Source organism: Spermophilus citellus (assembly GCF_964194105.1).
Source record: "Spermophilus citellus genome assembly, chromosome: 9".
Taxonomy (NCBI): Eukaryota; Metazoa; Chordata; class Mammalia; order Rodentia; family Sciuridae; genus Spermophilus; species Spermophilus citellus.
This window is the reverse complement of record NC_138191.1, coordinates 119,037,282-119,057,659: the sequence shown is the minus strand read 5'-3', so window position 1 is coordinate 119,057,659 and position 20,378 is coordinate 119,037,282. Positions and strand designations below refer to the sequence as shown.

The 20,378-nt window shown below is 35.0% G+C and overlaps 1 protein-coding gene and 1 long non-coding RNA gene across 7 annotated transcripts in view; one reads left to right on the top strand and one right to left on the bottom strand.

Moving 5' to 3' along the window:
• The window catches only part of LOC308657003, a 195,316-nt gene that overhangs the window by 62,969 nt on the left and 111,969 nt on the right, over positions 1-20,378 (bottom strand). The window lies entirely within an intron of this gene.
• The window catches only part of PHACTR4 (phosphatase and actin regulator 4), a 104,045-nt gene that overhangs the window by 32,528 nt on the left and 51,139 nt on the right, over positions 1-20,378 (top strand). For all 6 annotated transcript variants that reach the window (XM_081308403.1, XM_081308406.1, XM_081308407.1 and 3 more), the window contains one exon: positions 1,647-1,700. In XM_081308403.1, coding sequence (XP_081164529.1) covers positions 1,685-1,700 — 16 coding nt within the window. In that variant the 5' untranslated portion in view covers positions 1,647-1,684. Of the gene's footprint in view, positions 1-1,646; positions 1,701-20,378 lie in introns of those variants that run through there.

Sequence of the window (20,378 nt, the reverse complement as noted above, 5' to 3'; positions counted from 1 at the left end):
GACCTGCTACTGGGTTCTACTCTTAAAGATTCCACACCATTTTTCAGCAACATCACCCTGGGATCAAGTTTCCAGCACATGAACCTTTAAGGGACAAACCACATGGAAACCAGTGCATTAACTAAGGTGTCTTTTTATCCTCTGTATCAGTGTCTCGTTCTTTCCCATTCAGATCCCTTACATGGGTATAACTCTCTCTCGACTGTGAATTAATCTTTGGAGCCCTGCTTCTCTTATGATTAATTCCTAGGCCTGGTCTTCTGCTTTTCTGCCCTGCTGCAAGAGAAAAGAGCCTCTGCAAGTTATAAATATGCCTTGAGTCTTTTATATTTGATATTCTTTAAAAAAAATTTTTTTTGTAGTTATAGATGAACAGAATGCCTTTATTTTGTTTATTTTTATGTGATGCCAAGGATCAAACCCAGTGCCTCACATGTGCTAAGGCAAGCACTCTGCCTCTGAGGTATATCCCTAGTCCTTTTTTTTGTTGTTGTTGTTTTTGTTTGTTTTGAGAGAGTTCTGCCCTCTCAGCTTCTGGAGTTGCTGGGATTATAGATGTCTGCCACTTGCACTGGCTTCCTTTTTTAGCTTTCAGTAGACTGTTAATCACTCTTACCCTTTTGTTATCTTTTCCTAATTGAGTTTAGCAATTATAGTCTTTCAGTTCCATTGTCATTATAGTTACTGTTTTCTTCTTACCTTCAAGTACCCTGATACATCTAATCAAGTAGTGTGGTCTCCTCCACCCACAGACAACCACTGTTCACCACTGGTGACAGTTTAAAAGTTGGACCTGGGTCAGAAAAAAAAACAAACAAACTGTTCTATCTTTGACCAGTGATGGGTCCTCATTGCCATCTAGTCTTCTAGTGATTCAACTCCAAAACCCAAAAGTGGACCTTTAATGGATTTATGGATTTTCAAATGTCAAATTATTCCTATGCTTTGGCAACAAGCAAATAGTGGTCACAATGATTGTTATATGTTTTCTCCAGTCATTACTGGTACCAACTGGAGTTTAGTATTCGAATTGTTTATTGGGGAATGCCCTTTGGGGTCAAAATCTTGGGAAGGATAAGGAGCTGGATTGGGCAAATTTGTCCCTTGTCTTGATTGGACATGAAGCAGGTTGAATGTCTGTCTATATATAGTCAACTTTTCTTTCAAAACATTTTTTTTGTTTTGTTTTCATATTAGTGGTCTAAACTTACTGAACCTTCTTTTATCATTCCTTTTTTTTTTTTAACTTCCACATTCTTTAGGTAAAATTAATTCCCTCCTTCAAAGATGTCTTTCATATCCTTTTTTAGGTGTTTGTGTTTTTGTTTTACATTTAAAAAATTGCCCTTTTCCTTGTATTCTTGTAAATGCAAGTTCAGGGATTTGAAAGGGAATTTATATGAGGAAACTGAGAATGATATAGTTTTAAAATAAAAATTTAGCTTTAAATGTTTTATCTGTTGTACTATTATCTATATCTCAACCTCCTTTAAATCTTGCAATTAGCAATATTTTTGTTTAATAAGTTGTACATTTCTCTGATGTTCCAGTGTTAAGCTATAATCAGTATTACTGAATTTGGCTTATTTTTAAAAAACCATAAATGACAATGATACAGTTTATGTTTTACCTTTCTCTCATTTTAGAAACTATACCCCACTTTCCTAAACTGGCTAATAGTGGCATGGAAGACCCATTTGGTGAGTATCACCTGCATTTTTCTTAGTAAATTATATTTGTGCTTGATCTCATTTCCATTAAAGCTTTGAGAATGGATTAATTTTTTCATGTTTAGTATGCTTCTGTCTCTCTTTTTTCTTTTTTAACACTAGAGATTGAACCTAGAGGTGCTCTACCACTGAGCTACATCCTCAGCCCTTTTTTATTTTATTTTAAGACAAGATCTTGCTAAATTGCCCAGGCTGTCCTCTGCTTCCTGAGTTGCTGGATTATAGGTGTGTGTTTTGCCTGGCTTCAGTATGCTTCTCTCTAGAATAGTGGTTCTCAAAACTTTTTCACACAGGATCTACTTATACTCTAAAAGATAATTGAGGAACTCAACAAGCTTTTGATTGTATGATTTTTATCTATTAATTTTTAAAATTCTTTTTTAGATATTTTTTCTAGTTGTTGATGAAACTTTATTTTATTTATTTGTATGTGGTGCTGAGAATCGAACTCAGTGCCTCACATATGCTAGGCAAGTGCTCTACCACTGAGCTACAACCCAAGCCCGCTGAGATATTTTTAAATTATTAATGCATCTAAAAATAACATTAGGGCTGGGGATGTGGCTCAAGCGGTAGCGGCTTGCCTGGCATGTGAGCGGCCGGGGTTCGATCCTCAGCACCACATACTAACAAAAATGCTGTGTCTGCCGAAACTAAAAAATAAAATATTAAAGTTCTCTTTCTCTCTCTCTCTCTCTCTCTCTCTCTCTCTCTCTCTCTCTCTCTAAAAAAAAGAATTAAAAAAAATAACATTAATGGGGCTGGGGTTGTTGCTCGGCAGTAGAGTGTTTGCCTAGCACGTGCGAGGCACTGAGTTCAATGCTAAGTACCACATAAAAATGAATAAGTAAAATAAAGGTATTGTGTCCAACTACAACTAAAAAAAATATTTAAAAAAATAGCATTAATAGATCCATGTAGGTTACATAAATGAGGCTTTTAATTAAAAAGAACTCCAAAAATAAGTCCAACAAGAATGGCATTAATAAATGCAAAGTTTTCTATTTTTTAAAAAATATTTTTTAGTTGTTAATGAACCTTTATTTTATTCATTTATTCATATGTGATGCTGAGGATCGAACTCAGGGCCTCACACATGCTAGGCAAGCTCTCTACCACTGAGCTACAACCCCAGCCCAAAGTTTTCTATCTAGATCGTACATTAACTTATGTATACTTTATTTGGGATGGAAATTTAATTCTGCTAATACTTCAGAAACAAGTGCACTTTGTAGTGTTTCATTGTTACTTAGTCAAGGAACAGTAATATGAAAGTGATGAAATAGCAAAGATGTTTTGTCTGTATGTAGTATTTCATATAGCAATGTGAGTAGGAGAATCTAAATCTAGGTACACAAAGGTTTTTTTGTTTGTTTGTTTTTGGTACCAGGGAGTGAACCCAGGGGAATTTAATCTGAGCCACATCTCCATCCTTTTTTTTTGGGGGGGGTAGTTTATGGGGATTGAACTCAAGGGCACTTGACCACCGAGCCACATCCCCAGCCCTATTTTGTATTTTATTTAAAGACAGGTCTCACTGATTACTTAACACTTTGCTTTTGCTGAAGCTGGCTTTGAACTTGGGATCCTCCTGCCTCAGCCTCCTAAGCTGCTGGGATTACAGGCATGTGCCACTGTGCCTATCTACACAAAGGTTTAAATCTGCCTTTTCTACTAAAAAGTGGTTTACTATGTAAACCTTGTTTTCCTGTTAATTGTTATTGCAAAATGAGAGATTAATTCTAGAATATCAGATTTTTTTAATCATAACCTAGGAAGACTAGTTTGGAAGTACTTTACATTTATAAATATGCATCAGCCAAAAAAAAAAAGAGGAATCAGTTTAGTTTAACCTTAGCATGCTTTGAGGAAGTATATGATACAAGCATTTTCTCACTCATCATCACATGGAAAAAAAAAGTCCTTTTTTGTGCCAGTGCAATTTGAGGATGTATTCTTAAAATGATAGTAAGTTTATGTTCTTCTCTTGCCCCATTATCACTGATGACTAAGGTAAGATTTTTGGACTACCGATACTAGTAATCAGATAGCTCAGATTAAATAGTTTTGTTTTTTTTTTTTAAGAGAGAGAGGGAGAGAATTTTAATATTTATTTTTTAGTTTTCGGCAGACACAACATCTTTGTTTGTATGTGGTGCTGAGGATCGAACCCGGGCCGCACGCATGCCAGGCTACCGCTTGAGCCACATCCCCAGCCCAGATTAAATAGTTTTTTACTAGGTTTGAGAAGACTTCTGTTGAAAACCTTGCAAAGAGCAGAATTTCTCTGATATTCATGACCCTAGATGACTGCTTTAGGATGGATTGTTGACTTTTTAGTAATATCAAGTTCATCAATGAGATCTTTAGTTTGAACACTAGATGGCAGTCAGTATTTTGTTAACAAATTTGTAGTTTAATACCAAATTAATTCCTGAGAGGATTATTTATGAAGAATAATAAATTGAGTTTATTTTAGTAGTCTAGTGACAGATTCTAAAGAACTGGAGTGTTGCATGAAAACACTAAAGATTTTTTTTTCTTTTTTACTGACCTTCTTGCCTTACCCTATAAGTACATGTTAAAACCCACTTCAATCTAATGTATGAAGTATGATATGTCAAGAGCTTTGTAATGTTGTGAACAACCAATAAAAAAATAAAATTAAAAAAAAATAAGTACATGTTAAATATCCTTAATCTGAAATCCAAAATGCTCCAAAGTCTGAAATCTTTTAAACACCAACGTGATAATACAAGTGGAAATTTCCACCTGATCTCATAAGATGGATTATAGTCAAAATGCAAACATACTAAAAATACTGTAAAAAATGACCCTTTAGTGGGCTGTGGCTATGGCTCAGTGGTAGAATACTTGCCTTGCATGGTGAGGCACACTGGGTTCAATCCTTAGCACCACACAAAAACAAACAAACAAACAAATAAATAAATAGTCTATCTACAACTAAAAAAAAAATTTAAAAATTACCCTGTGGCTCTGTGTATAAGAAACAAATGAATTTCATGTTTAGACTTATATCTTAACATAAGATATCATTCTGTATATGCAAATATCCCAAAATCTGAAAAAAAAAATTGAAAGCCAAAATGCTTTTGGTTCAAAGCATTTTTTTAAAATTATGTTTTTAGCTATAAATGAACACAATATGTTTATTTATTTTAGGTGGTGCTGAGGATCCAACCCAATGCCTCACACATGCTATTGCAAGCATCTACCATTGAGCCACACCCCCAGCCCCCTTGATTTTGTTTTTGATTCAATTCCAGGGTTGAACCTCTGAGCACTTTGCCACTAAGTTACATTTCCCCAGTCCTTTTAATTTTTTTTTTTTAATATTTTATTGTGAGGGGCTGGGGATGTGGCTCAAGCGGTAGCGCACTCGCCTGGCATGCGTGCAGCCCGCGTTCGATCCTCAGCACCACATACCAACAAAGATGTTGTGTCCGCCGAGAACTAAGAAAAAATAAATAAATATTAAAATTCTCTCTCTCTCTGTCCCCCTCTCTCTCTCTCTCTCTCTTTAAAAAAAAAATATTTTATTGTGAGACAGGGTAATGCTAAGTTGTAGAGGCTGGCCTCGAACTTGCCATCATTTGCCTTAGCCTTCCACGTTGCTGCATGATCCCAAGCATTTTGAATAAAGGATACTCAATCTGTGTAACCTAATTTTTTAAAAAATTATTTATTAGTTGTATTTGGATACAATATCTTTATTTTATTTTTATGTGGTGCTGAGGATCAAACCAAGAGCCTCACAGGTGCTAGGCAAGCGCTCTACCTCTAAGTCACAACCACAGCCCCTGTATAACCTAATTTTTAATATGATTTAATTAGTTAAATATTAGGCTATTTTAATTCAACTGAAATTAAATGTAACTTATATTTATTGAGAGTATTAAAGTGAAAGGTGCTATGGAAGTTATGGTTGGCTGAGTCATCAGTTGAAACATAAAGTGAAATAAGTGAAATGTACTTTTATTGTTTTTTTGGGGGGCTGGGAATTGAACCCAGGGCCTTGGGTATACTAAACAAGCACTGTACCACTGAGCTATACCTCTCAACCTAATGTGTGCTTTTGATTGTTTGCTAATATAGGCAAAAATTTGGGTATTGTGCTAATGGAAAGATTTTCCTCTTGCACCTATTTAACTCTAAGAATTTTTAAATTAACATTTCCATTCCTGATGTGTATTTTATAGGAAAATAGAAATGACTCAATAGTTTTAACAACCCTACTCCTTCTCTGTCTGTACTCTTCCTTTTAAATGTTAAACTGATATCTTTTTTTAGTTGTTTATAAAGCATGCCTATGGTAAGAATTTGGTATATTTGATGCTATTTGATAAAGAATCGAATTCTGAATGTAAAATGAGTTTATTTTTAAGAAGACCAAGTCTCTATAAGATGGAGTTAGAATTTTGTTACAATCAGGATAGCTAAAGATTATGTAGGCATATAAAGAAAGAATTATTTGTAATATTCTGAAAATAAAAATAGTAAAAAAATTTACCTATCAAATTCCAGTGGGACAGACTTAAACATGCGCTTATTTATTTCATTCAAAAATATTTTAAAATCACATTTGTTAATACCACTGCTGTTCTCATCAAAAAAGTCTTTGAATATTGGGAAGGTAAACTCACTCTGGATGTAAAATTTCCAAAATTCAGGTTTTTATTTGAAAGTTTGAATTACATGTATCACTGGGAACAAATAACGTCAGTTTTCTTTGTTAATGACAGGCTTACTTTGAAAAAATGTGCAATGTCTGTGTGAATAACAGTTTGTCATTTATTCTTTCAAGTAAAAATGGTATTTCATGAAGAATACTGACTAATTCAGTTTGCAACTTGATCACACAAGTACCTTCTTGGAGATAACCAGCATGCACAAGTATACAAGTGCGCTTTATACATACTCCTTATTTCATCACACATAATAATAAGACATGTATAGAAAGGTTGAGATTTATTAAATCTAACACTTTTGCAGGGCATAGTGGCGCACGCCTGTGATCCCAGCGCCTAGGGAGGCTGAGACAGGAGGATCACAAGTTCAGAGCCAGCCTCAGTAACAGCAAGGTGCTAAGCAACTCAGTGAGACACTGACTCTAAATAAAATACAAAATAGGATTGGGGATATGGTTCAGTAGTTGAGTGCCTCTGAGTTCAATCCCTGGTACCCCCACAAAACAAACAAAGAAAAAAAAACTTAACACGTTTTATGGCTTCATCAAGGACATTCTTAAGATTAGCTATAGTTTTAACTGTAATTGAATAGAGGGGAAAAATATAGTGACTCCTGCCGCATTTTGGTGCTCCTATCCTGGTTTTTGCATCATCAGTGCAAGTGTCAACATACTGGAAAAGGTAAATATAATTACGCACAGCATAAGGACATTTCAGTCAATGACAGAGCAAACATATGGTGGTGGTCCCAGAAGATTATATCGCCTAGTAATGTTGCATTTGTCTTAGTTTGTGTAGTTCACCCTATGATATTCATACAATGAGGAAATTGCCTGATGGTACATTTCTCAGAACATATCACTGTCATTAAGGGACGTATCAGTGTAAATTTTAACAATTTGAGAGACAGTTGCCAAATTGTGCAGGTTGGCTTCAAACTTGGAATCCTCCTTCCTTGGTTGGGATTATAGGCATGTCCTACCATGTCTGACAAGATTTTGGTATTCTTACATATTTGATTTTACCTCTTAAACTTCTGAAAGATCTTAGGGATTTCCCTGGATCAGTAAGCCATACTTTTCTCAGTTTTCTGATTCACAGAGTTCTATGAAAATTATGGGCAAAATCAAGACTTAGTCTTGGAAATTGTATTGTTCAAACTTTGATTGTGAGCCAGGTCTTAGACATGTGACAGAAATACAGTCAAAGGGAGCAGCACTTCCGTGATTTCTCCTAAATTGACCACAACCTACCTACAACTGAGGATCGAACCCCAGCCACACGCATGCCAAGCGAGCGCGCTACCACGCGAGCGCGCTACCACTTGAGCCACATCCCCAGCCCACAACCCAGTTTTTATCGGGTGGAATGACTCTTTACTCAGCCAGATATGTTGAGAAGAAATTTATCAGCCTTTAGTTAAAACGAGATGTAAACTCACCAGATTTTTTTTCTTTTTGTTTTGTTTTTCTTTTACAATACTGGGGACCAAAGCCAGGGCCTCAATCGTGTTGGCAAGTGCTCTACCACTGAGTTACACCCCTAGCCTTTCATTTTGAGACAGATCTTACTGAATTACCCCAGCTGACCTGAACCTGTCCTCCTTCCTCAGCCTCCTGGGTTTTGGGGATTATAGGCGTGCACCATTGCACCCAACTTGTTCTTAGCTTTTAAAAGAGGTTAAATGAAGCCAGGCATGCTCCTAATAAGTCCCAGCTACTCAGGAGACTGAGACAGAGGGATCCCTTGAGCCCAGGATTTTGAGGCTAGCCTGAGCAACATAGAGACCCCCCCACCTTTCTTAATAGGGTAAGTGGCAGCAGAGATCTTGTTGACAACAGCCTTCAGTATTTTTCTTGAGTCCATCATGTTTCTCTAATCTGGACAGGTAATCCTCTGTATATGGCACACGGCTATCATTCTAGGATATCTCTTCTTTCTTCCTCTGGCAACTCTGCCCCTCTCCTCTCTTAACTATTGTTTCCTGAGTTTCACGTGTTCCTTTCTTGATGCTAGCAATTTCCTTTTTGGAGGGAGAGATGGGAGAGATAGGGTCTCATTATATTGCTCAGGATGGTCTCAAACTCCTCATCTCAAGTGATCTTCCTGCTTAAGCCCCCATGGTGCTAGTACTACAGGTGCATGCCACCACATCTGACTTTTCTAGTAGCTTCTTGATGTTGGATGTCCTAGAATAGCTCTCTAAAGTTCAACTTTTCCTTTTAGCTATACTTCCTAGATTTATTCAACTTTATCTTCTACTAGGTTTTTGGATATTTTTTGTTGTTGTCATTCCTTACTATTATATCTTTAATATGCAGGAAATCTTTGTCTTTTTTTATTTTTATTTTTTTGTTGTTGTTTTGGTGATGCTGGGGATCTAACCCAGGGCCTCACTCATGGCAGGCAAGCACTGTACCACACTGAGTTACATTCTCAGCCTCTAGGAGGTCTTAATTCTCTGAATGTTCCTTTTTTTTTTTTTTTTAGTTGTAGATGGACACAATATATTTCTCTCTCTCTCCCTTTCTCCATCTCTCTTCGTTTTTATGTGGTGCTGAGGATCAAACCCAGTGCCTCACACATTTGTGGCAAGCATCTACCACTGAACTACAGTCCCAGCCCTGAATGTTTCTTCTTTTTTTTGGGGGGGGGGACTTAGGATTGAACTCAGCCACCAAGCCACATCCCCAGCCCTATTTTGTATTTTACTTAGAGACAAGGTCTCACTGAGTTGCTTAGTGCCTCGCTGTTGCTGAGGTTGGCTTTGAACTCGCAATCCTTCTGCCTCAGCCTCCTGAGCTGCTGGGATTACAGGCTGCCTGAATGTTTCTTTCTTTCTTTATTTTAATATTTATTTTTTAGTTGTAGTTTGACATATTACCTTTATTTTATTTATTTTTATGTGGTGCTGAGGATCGAACCCAGGGCCTCGCACATGCTAGGTGGATGCTTTACTGCTGAGCCACAACCCAGCCCCCTTAATGTTTCTTTACATAGTATTTTTCATTGTTTCAACAGATTTTCTTTTTCATTTAACTAATTTAATCAAGTTTCTAATAACTAACTTTCTTTTTTTTTCTCTCTTTTTTTTTTTAAGTTTGTCTTTGTCTTGGTCTCTTTTATGTTGGATTTTTCTCTGATGTCTAGTAACAATTAGCTGTCTGCTCATGATTTAGAGTGGAGGACTAAATAGCCAATTAGAAACTTTAAATGTGTAGGTTGGTTCCTTGTGGGCCTCATTATACGGTGAACTTCTTGACCTTTTTGTTGAAGAACATTCCCATATTGATATCAGGGTCTAAGAGGCAGTCTTTCCATCACTGTTTGGTATGGTGATGGCTAAAGAAGATTGGGTAAAGAGATTTCTATGTTCAGCATTAATTATGCATATACACACTTAATTGCCTTGTTTTTAGTACTGTGTTCCCATCATCAACTGCCTTTGTGTCTGCCAATCCAGAGACCATTTGTTTTATCCCTTCCAGAAAATAGACCTCCACATTTCTGCCATTTCTGTTCTGTGGAACAGACAGACATCCAAGGTCATGGAGTGGGGAAGGTAATGTTAGAGTAATACAGCAGTTTTTACTTTGATTCTCAGCATTTTAGGTCCTCTGTCTTCTATTTCCTTTTGAAGGGAACTAGAAATAACAAAATGAAAGTATTACTTGTTAACCTGTATTGATGTAAACTGCCAGTTAAAGGACAAAAATAAACTGGGTGCTGCGGAGCACATCTGTAATCAGGGACTGGGGAGGTGAAGGCAGAAGAATTGCAAGTGCAAAGCCAGCCTCAGCAACTTATCGAGGCTATAAGCAACTTAGCAAGACCCTGTCTCAAAAAAAAAAAAAAAAAAAAAAAAAAAATTAAAAAAAGAAAGAAAAGAAGAAGGGGTTTAAAAAAAAAAGACAGTCTGGGGATGTGATTCAATAGTTGAACAGCTAATTCCTGCTTTTACTTTCTTTCTCCCTTCTCAACTATTCATGGGTTAACAGCCAGTCTCCCCCACAGCATCTCAGAGATAAAGGGACTGAAACCCTGATATAGAATATGTTAAAAAGTGTTGAATTGTGGGGCTGGAGCTGTGGCTCATTGCTAGAACGTTTGCCTAGCATGTGGGAGGCACTGGGTTTGATTCTCAGCACCACATATAAATAAATAAAATAAAGGTCCATTGACAACTAAACTATATATATATATATATATTTTTTTTAAAGTGTTGAATTGTGAGTTACTTCTAAAGATTTTTGGATTGGGGAAGGATCTATATGCTAATTGCCTTCCCAAAATATTTTACATCATCTGAGGAATTTCATTAATTTCTTACGTACCCTCCCTGTGCAGATAGAGACCCAATTTGTTGACAAATATTTTGGCGGTATGTATTTGATGAAATAATTAAATAATGAGGTAGATTAGTAGTGTGCATTTTGAATTTAAAGCTAATTGCAAAAGCTGTATTCATATGCACAATATTCTGGGAATAGGCTTATAAGGTAATATTTTGATTTCCTTATAAGAATTGTATCATTTAGGAAATATGAAGTAATAAATCTATCATTTCCTAAGCAGATTACTCTCTATCTGAATTTATAAGTAATTATTAGATTACAGAGTTCTATTTTTCCTAGCTTCTCAAGAGCTGGTAAAGGAGCCATGTTCATGTACAACTATAATGCATCAATGAAAAATGCGGGGAAAATTTAAAATTTAAATTAAATAAAAAAGGAGCCATGCTCAAGGCTAATGCACCTCACTTCAAAGTTTATGGAAAATTTTTTGTGATGTTAGGCTGTTACCACTTGAAGCTCAAACTACGTGAATAAGTCTTTCCCTCCCTTTTTAAGAATGAAAGACAAAATATAAACTTAATTAGTTCTGAGATCCTTTGTGTGTAGGAGATAAATTCCTCTGAAATTAAATGAAGCCAGAAATGATGCTAGTTAAAAAAAAAAAAATGATGCTAGTTTCAATTTTTCCCATAGTTTTGATTAGAAATTTAATTTACTGTTTTTTGTTTTTTTGGTTTTTTTTTTTTTTTTTTTTTTTGGTTTTTTTTGAATGGGGTTTGAACCCTGGGGTGCTTTACCATTGAGCTATATCCCTAATCCTTTTTGTTTATTTTACTTTGAGACAGGGTCTCCCTAAGTTGCTCAGATGTCATGTGGTTATTTTTTCTATCAATAGAAGATGATGATCCTTTGTAGTAGTAATGGAAACTTGGAAGGGTAGAAATGATGACATTCTGGGCTATCTCCTGTATCCTCTTACCAATTATTATCACTTCTGACTCTACATACTCCTAGAAAATCATAGCAGATGTGATAGGGTGACTAAATGTGTAGGTTGGTTTCCATCTGAATTTATTTCTGCATATTGAACCCTTACCAACATGTCATACAGTCTGTGTGAGCAGTGTTTTATGTTATGCAAATATTTCCTCCCAACCTTTGACTTGCCTTTTATTTTCTTACTAGCAGAAGTTTGGCATCTTTTTAATCTTTTTTTTTTCTTTTATCGTTTATAGTTCCTAAGTTATCCTTTACGTTTTTCTTTTTTAATATTTATTTATTTTTTAGTTTTCGGCGCACACAACATCTTTGTGCTGAGGATCGAACCCTGGCGGTACGCATGCCAGGCAAGTGTGCTACCGCTTGAGCCACATCCCCAGCTCAAAGGTTCTCCTTTGTTCACTTAATTTTTTACTTTTGAACTCCTGACAAAGTGAATAATTTCTAAGAGCCCAGCACAGTGGTGAACACCTGTAATTCCAGAGGCTTTGGAGACTGAGAAAATGTGGCACTAAGCAACTCAGTGAGACCCCGTCTCTAAATAAAATACAAAATACGGCTGAGGATGTGACTCAGTGGTAGAGTGCCCCTGAGTTCAATCTCTAGTACAAAAAAAAAAAAAAAAAAAAAAAGAATTTTAGGAAATATAATTTATTGAAGTGACTCAAGAAGTAAAACTCCAATGTAAAATAATATTCAAATGTTTCTAAGCCTTGTTGGTTTTGTCGACAATTTCAGTCATAATAAAGGAACAGATAATGTTAAAGTTATATCAACCATGGTATAGCAGGAAAAAAGAAAATTACATCATTCATTTTATAAAGTTAGCACAATCTTGATAACCAAAAACTAACAAAGATGGTGTAAATTTGTACTGTCCCACCTAAAGATTAAATCCAATGTATTATTATTTTTTTCTGATGAAAGAAGCCATACAAACTTACTCCAGAAAAAAATTAAAAACATGGCATTAAAAGAAAAGAAACTTTTGGGGCTGGGGTTGTAGCTCAGTGGTAGAGTGCTCACCTCACATGTGGAAGGCACTGGGTTTGATCCTCAGTACCACATAAAAATAAAAATAAAGATATTGTGTCCATCCACAACTAAAAATATTTTTTAAAATATTTTATTTATTTAGTTGAAGTTGGAAACAGTACCTTTATTTTTATTTTTACGTGGTGCTGAGGATCGAACCCAGGGCCTTGCTCACACTAGGCGAGAGCTCTACCATTGAGCCACAACTCCAGCCCCTACAAATATTTTTTTAAAAAGAAAGAAAGAAAGAAACTTTTAAATCACACTTGATATTTCTACCCAGTGGTAACTATTTTTGTAAATATTTTTTTAGTTGTAGGTGGACACAATATTTTTATTTATTTATTTATTTACATTTATTTTATTTATTTATTTTTCTATGTGGTGCTGGAGATTGAACCCAGGACCTCCCACATGCTAGGCAAGCATTCTGCCACTGAACTACAACCCCAGCCCTGTTGGTAACTATTGATAACATTTTTGCACCTGCTGCTGGAGTTTGATCCCAGTGCCCCACACATGCTTGGCAAGCACTGTACACTGAGTCATATTTGCAGCTCTTTTCTGTTTTCTTTTTTGGAGGGCCGGGGGAAGAGTTACAGGGTATTGAACTTGGGGACATTCATCCACTGAACCTTATCCGCAGCCCTGTTTGTACTTTATTTAGAGATAGGGTCTCACTGAGTTGCTTGGCACCTCACTTTTGCTGAAGCTGGCTTTAAACTTGCAATTCTCCTGTTTCAGCCTCACTAGCTTCTAGATTACAGGCGTGCACACCACGCCCAGCTTCTTTTATGTTTTGAGACAAGGTTTCATTAAGTTGCCCAGGCTATCCTCCTGCCTATTACATACACCACCATGCTCAGCCTAGTTATGTTTTTAATATATTGATTTATAACTGCTTTTTCCTCCTATTTGGTATATCAAATCTAAATACATTGAAAGAGTATGACCAAGAGAATTTCTCAGTATCTTAGGATAGAATATTAAAAAATCTATAATAATACATTATTATATTGATATGTCAAAAATTAGCAGGAAAATTATATGCTCGTATTTGTAGGTGATACTTTTTTTGGATAAAATTTAGCTATTCCAGTTAAATGTTTCAATTTCACTAGGAATAGGATAATTAATTTTTATTCTTAAATATTTAAATAATAACACATTTCAGTCAGTCTAATCAGTTTAAAAATGAATAACATCTAGGCATATTTTATGAAGTAAAACTTGTTAGATAAAGCTTTCTTTTTATTTTATTTATTTTTATTTGATCTAAGTAGTTATACATGACAGTAGAATGTACTTTGACACATCATACATAAATGGAGTATAACTTCTCATTCGTCTGGTTATACATGATGTAGAGTTATATTTTCTTGACGACTACCCTTCAGTGACAACTCACGATATTAATGTATTTCTCTAATTCATTTTTTCTGTTACATTGCTTACATATTTTAATATGATCAAGAATAGTTCTCTGAAATTAATAGACATCACTGTATTTACTAAGGAAATACTGAAGAAATGTCCACTGTTACCCTTATTCAATATTATTTTGGAAGTTCCAGACAGTGCAGTAAGGCCAACACTCAGTAGAGGGTAGGTTTCTTGTAACAGACAAAACAAAATGTAATTGTTGACAGACATTACTGTCTCTTCAGAAAAATAATAAAAGACAATCATTTGAAAAATATTCAATAAAATGGCAGACTAAATATAAAATGTTCAAATGAATCTTTAAAATGTGTTTATGGCTGGGATTGTGGCTCAGTTGATAGAGTGCTTGCCTAGGATGTGTGAGGCACTGGGTTCGATTCTCAGCACCACATATAAGTAAATAAATAAAGGTCAATCAACAACTAAAAAAAATTTTTTAAATAAATAATAAATAATTAATAAATAAATTGTGTTTAATGTCTACAAGCATATAAGTTATACATAGAAGAACTATAGAATTAAAAATTATTTACTTAACAATCAAAATTATACAAAAATAACAACCAAAATTATAAAATACCTAGGAGTGATGTTAATAAGAAGCACATAACTTATATGATAAAACTATAAATTTGTTGTAAATAAATACAAATATGAGAGAAATGATCAGCGGTGCCATTTATTAAATTCTAAATCTACTTTTTATATTTAATAATTGAAGTGAATTTATAATTGCTTTTGACATTTGATAAAGTGGTTAAATATAAGTTGGAAAAATTAAGAGGTAATAAATTGTCCTTGTGTATTGGTTTGTGATGCCATTTGCCACACTGAATTTGCTTCTTCTTTCTTTCTTTCTTTTTTTTTTTGGTGCTGGGGATCAAACCCAGGGGCTTATGCATGCTAAACAAATGCAAGTGCTGTGCCACTAAACTTATATCCTCAGCAGTTGAGTGCTGTAGAACCAGCTGTGAATTTTATACCAGTTCTACAGTGTGATTATTACTACAGTCAAAACAACACTGAATGGCTTCTTAGACTGGCTTTGAGGTTTGTCAGCAAAAGAAAAAATTGGGCCAGGTGTGATGGTGCAGTCTTATGCAGGCTGGGACAAGAGAATTGCAAGTTCAAGGCCAACCCCAGCAATTTAGAAAGATCCTATGTCAAAATAAAAAATAAAAAGGACTAGGACTACAGCTTGAGGAGGAGGAGTGCTTGCCTAGCATGCCTATCCCCAGCACTACAAAAATAAATAAGCAAGTTAAATTAATTCATTAAAAAATAAAAACAGTGGGGTGGGGGTTATGGCTCAGTGGTGGAATGCTTGCCTAGCAAGTGTGAGGCACACTGGGTTTGATTCTCAGCACCACATAAAAAAATAAATAAAGTTAAAAAACAAAACAGGGCTAAGGATGAGGCTCAGTGGTAGAGTACTCCTAGAGTCAATTCCCAGTACAATCAATCAATCATAAGAGAAAAAAATGGAACCAAAGAAAGGACATTCTTGGTGTTTGTTTTTATATTTGTATTGCTGGGGATTAAACCTAGGGCTTCACATATACTAAGCATGTACTGTATCATTGAGCTACACACTGAAGCTGAAAGGACATTCTTTTTAGGATGAGGAATTTGGCTTAATACAGTACTAAAGGTGTGTGCTTATTTAGTTCGTTCTGATTATAATCTAATAATGAATTCATAGTAGATGGCTTATATATTTACAATGAAGGCCAATTGGTATCCTGACCCCAACTAAAAGGTGAATGGTGAATTGATGGACAATTGTCTTACTTAATTCATTCAGTAAATTTTTGTTGTCTTACTGCCCTAGCTGCCATGAAGGAAGAATGAAAATGAATAAGATACAGTTTCATATGTGTGAACATGTAACAACAAATTCTATCAGCATGTACAACTATATTGCACCAATAAAAAATGTGGGGGAAAAAGATACAGTTTCAGCTTTCAAAGAAGAGTTATAGGAACTATTAATGTGAAGCAAAATGAAGTGTTTTTATACAAATGAAAATACTTATTAGATTTTAGTACCATGTTATTAAGCATGTTTTATACTTAAGGACATTATTAAAATAAAACTTGATTGTACAGCACATTTTTCCTATCTGTGTTTTTTTTTTAATATTTTCTTAGTTGTAGATGGACACATTATTTGTTTATTTATTTTTTATGTGGTGTTGGTGATCCAACCCAGTGCCTCACACATGCTAGGCAAGCTCTCTACCACTGAGCTATAACCCTGGCCCTATCTGTGTTTTTTGAACAACATTGTGGCAGTTTCTTTTTTCTCTACTGGAGATTGAACTCAAGGGTACTTTACTACTGAGCTACATCCCCATTTCTTTTTATTTTTACTTTTTATTTTGAGATAGGGTCTCACAAAGTTGCTGAGGCTTTGCCATCTTCCTGCTTCAACTCCGAGTTTTTAGGATTAAAAGTGTGTGCCACTGCGCCTGATTCAGTGATTTCTTTAGAGAGAGGTTTTTTTTTTTTTTAATTGTTTTTGTTTTGCATCTAAGAGAATTTGGTGGACATAGGGAAATAGGAAAAACTAGAGGTTTCTTAACTACCTTAGAGAATATAGGTAACATATTGTCATGAAATATAAATGTATATTGCTAATAGTAATGCCTCAAGAAGCATAAACATGGGTGAAAGGTGATATAAATAAACCTGTGCAGAAACACTGGAGCTAGAATTTTTGTTATGTATTTAGGTTTATAGTGTAGCAAAAGAGTAGAGACTTGGATAGAAATTACTTAGGTATGAATAGTACTTAGCTTTGTTACTTATTAACTTGGACAAATTATCCCCTATGTGACTCAGTTTCCCTATTATAAAATGGGGATAATAAATGGTAACTTTTTCATAGGTTTGTTAAGAATTAGATAATATATGTAAAACATTTAAAATAGTTCCTGATATTATGTCTATATAATTAATATTAACTATTATTATTCATAGAGAATAGGCATGCATAGAAAGTTGAATTAATTTATTTTTCTAAGTTTTACCTTCCTTTCTTCCTTTTGTACTGGGAATTGAACCCAGGGGTGCTTTACCACTGAACCACATCCCCAGCCCTTTTCATTTTTTATTTTGAGACAGAGTCTCACTAAGTTGCTTACAGCCTCACCAAGTTGCTGAAACTGGCCTCAAACTTGTGAATCTCCTGCCTCAGTGTCCTGAGTTGCTGGGATTATAGTTGTGTGCCACCTTACCTGGTTTTAAATCTTAGCTTTCTTTTCACCAAATCTTTTATTAGAGTTGTTCATATGTAACAGAGTAAATGAATTTGAATTTAGTGTTATTTTTTTTTAAATATTTATTTATTTTTATTTTTTTAGTTTTCGGTGGACACAACATCTTTGTTTGTATGTGGTGTTGAGGATCGAACCCGGGCCGCACGCATGCCAGTCGAGCGCGCTACCACTTGAGCCACATCCCCAGCCCTAGTGTTATTTTTTATTTGAATTTTTCTGATAAAGTTTTTACCATTTAGCAACATGATCAAAAAACAGGAAATAAGAATCAAGAATAGAAGAAACAGAGGCCAGAAATCAGCTTTGAATGATTAAAAACTGGTAGTGCTGCAGTTTAGTTCTTATAAGTGTTTCTCTTAGGAACTAGAAAAGCAGAGCTATTATTTAAATCAGTTTTATATAATTCTAAAAGCAACTATACTTTAGAAGATGTGTTTCTGGGGGCTGGGGTTTTGGGTCACTGGTAGAGTGCTTGCCTAGCACTTGTGAAACCTTGTGTTTGATCCTCAGCACCACATAAAAATAAATAAATAATAAAGGTGTTGTGTCCACCTACTACTAAATATATATATATATATATATATATATATATATATTTTTTTTTTTTTTTGGAAGGAGGAGGAGAAGGAGACAAAAAGAAGTGGAATTACTTCAAAAAACAAAGAATATGTGTTTCTGTAGGCATCTGTGGAAGTAAATTTATAAAAATCCATAACCCATGGGTAGCAAGATAATCTCTGTAATGGTTGTCTTTTTCCTTTTTGTCACAAAACTGCTCAGTGATTTTATTACACAAAACTAATCAGTGATTTTATTACACAAAACTGATCAGTGGTTTATTCACTACTTATAGTCCTGGCACATTTTGCAACATAAATACACTATAAACTGAGAGACACCTATAGGCAAACCTTTCTCTAAGAGGAGTTAAAGGTCATATTCTTCTGACACTTGTTTTTTTCAAATATTTATTGAAAGTCTATAACATGCTGGGTACTATGTTACTTGTTCAGTCTACTTTCAAAGAACACATAATGCAATAGGAGACACGGATGAGTAAATAGCTAATTACAAGTGACTTCAGTGCACCTAAGAAGTGTGCTCAACTTGGTCTTAGGTGTAAAACAGAGGAAGACGTCTTGAGGAAGGAAGATGAACTGAATTGTGAAGAAGCTAGAGTTAGCTTTAGGAAGGGAAAGACTGAGAAGAACAGTAAATGCCTAGGTAGGGAGTCCTGGGAGATCATACATGTCAGGGTTTAAGATTCAGTAGGACTAAAAATTAGGGTAGATGAGGGGAGAGTGGTGAGAATAGGCACTGGGTCACATGTTGAAGGATTTTTCTAAGCTATGGAGAACACTTAAATTTATGTTGTTCCTGTCTGGTGGTGTAGTTCAGTGTTAGAGTACTTGTACCTGCCTAGCATGCTTGTAAGGCTCTAGGTCCAATCCCTGGCACCACACACACAACTGTGACACCGGTGTTGAAAATAATTAGAAATATATCAAATTGAATAAAGATGTGAAGACTGCCCCAAATACACACTGGAGAATGTCAAACTTTAAGGCTGTGTTCTATAAACACAGTCTGTCAGACCCAGATTTATAGAATTGTTTAAAGACAGAAGACTTTTTTTTTTTATCCCAAGTGAATAAATTCCAGGACAATTATTTTATCCTGTTACCTTTTTGCTTTTTTTCTTCTCATTCCTACAAATCAACACAACAAACTGGCTGTCAGCTTCTTGGATTTTAGAATAGGTAGTATTTTGAGGGCTCTTGGTTCCTAGGCCATGGAACAAAGAGAATAAGGTATAGTGTTTAGATTTGCTGGCTGAGATAAAAACCACCCAAATTTATATCTTGGAACATGTCTACATTATTAAATAGATTTGTCAGCCCTGGTAAAGCTTTTCAGAAAGGTCAAGGTGGGTTTAGGCTAGTTGTTTTAGCATAGATAGGTCAACAAAGGCAAAAGTTGTGTATGTTTTCCTCTGACCTGACTACATTGTTTTCCTAAAGCATTCATGTGTTTACTCTGTTTTTAAAGTAAGATTTACAAATGAAGATGAAGGTATGTAAAAATCAAAAACATAACTTTCTCTTTAATTTTACACACCTACTTCCTGTAGTTGTGAAAAATTGAGGATTTTGAGGAAAGGGATTGATGTAAAAAGATACGTGAAAACAACAATAGTGCATTTGAATTACTGACTGGAGGAAGTTTGATAGAAATACCATTTATGTAGTCATCCTTACTTCTTTTGCAGGAATTACTTTTGACTCATGAGAGTGTCACCAGGTGTTCATTACTCAGACTTCTTATTTAGTAGAGAATGAAGGCTATATTCTTTAATACGTACACTGGAAAAAATGTTGTTTCAGGAAATTTCTTGTTAGAAATTTCTGAATAACTTTTAATAGATGTTGTAACTATCACCACGCATTTATTGTACTCTCACTGGATACATGACTGAGTGTTGATAATATCAACATTTCCTTCTCCTTTTCTTAAGTGAATTTGAGAGCCAGAAAGAGTTATGAAAGAGAAGGAAGATTTAATAGTCATCTCTTTGAGTCACCAACAATGAATGCCACTTTACTAGGAAACATTCAACATATTTGCAGTGGGAACTCCTTGATTTCTGACTGGTTAGTTTCTACACATCATTAATACCTCTTGGTTCCTTAATAGAGATTACTCAAGATTTAGTTTTTATAGATATCATGTATTGTTATAAAGCATTATATTCTTTAAGTCACCTTAATCTCTTTTATTGTAACTACAAAAATTCCACATTCTGCTTATGAAAAAGTTAATATTTGGAATAGAAAGAATGTTACTAAATGGGTAGCCAGTAAGATGGTAGTTATTAATTTTCAGTAT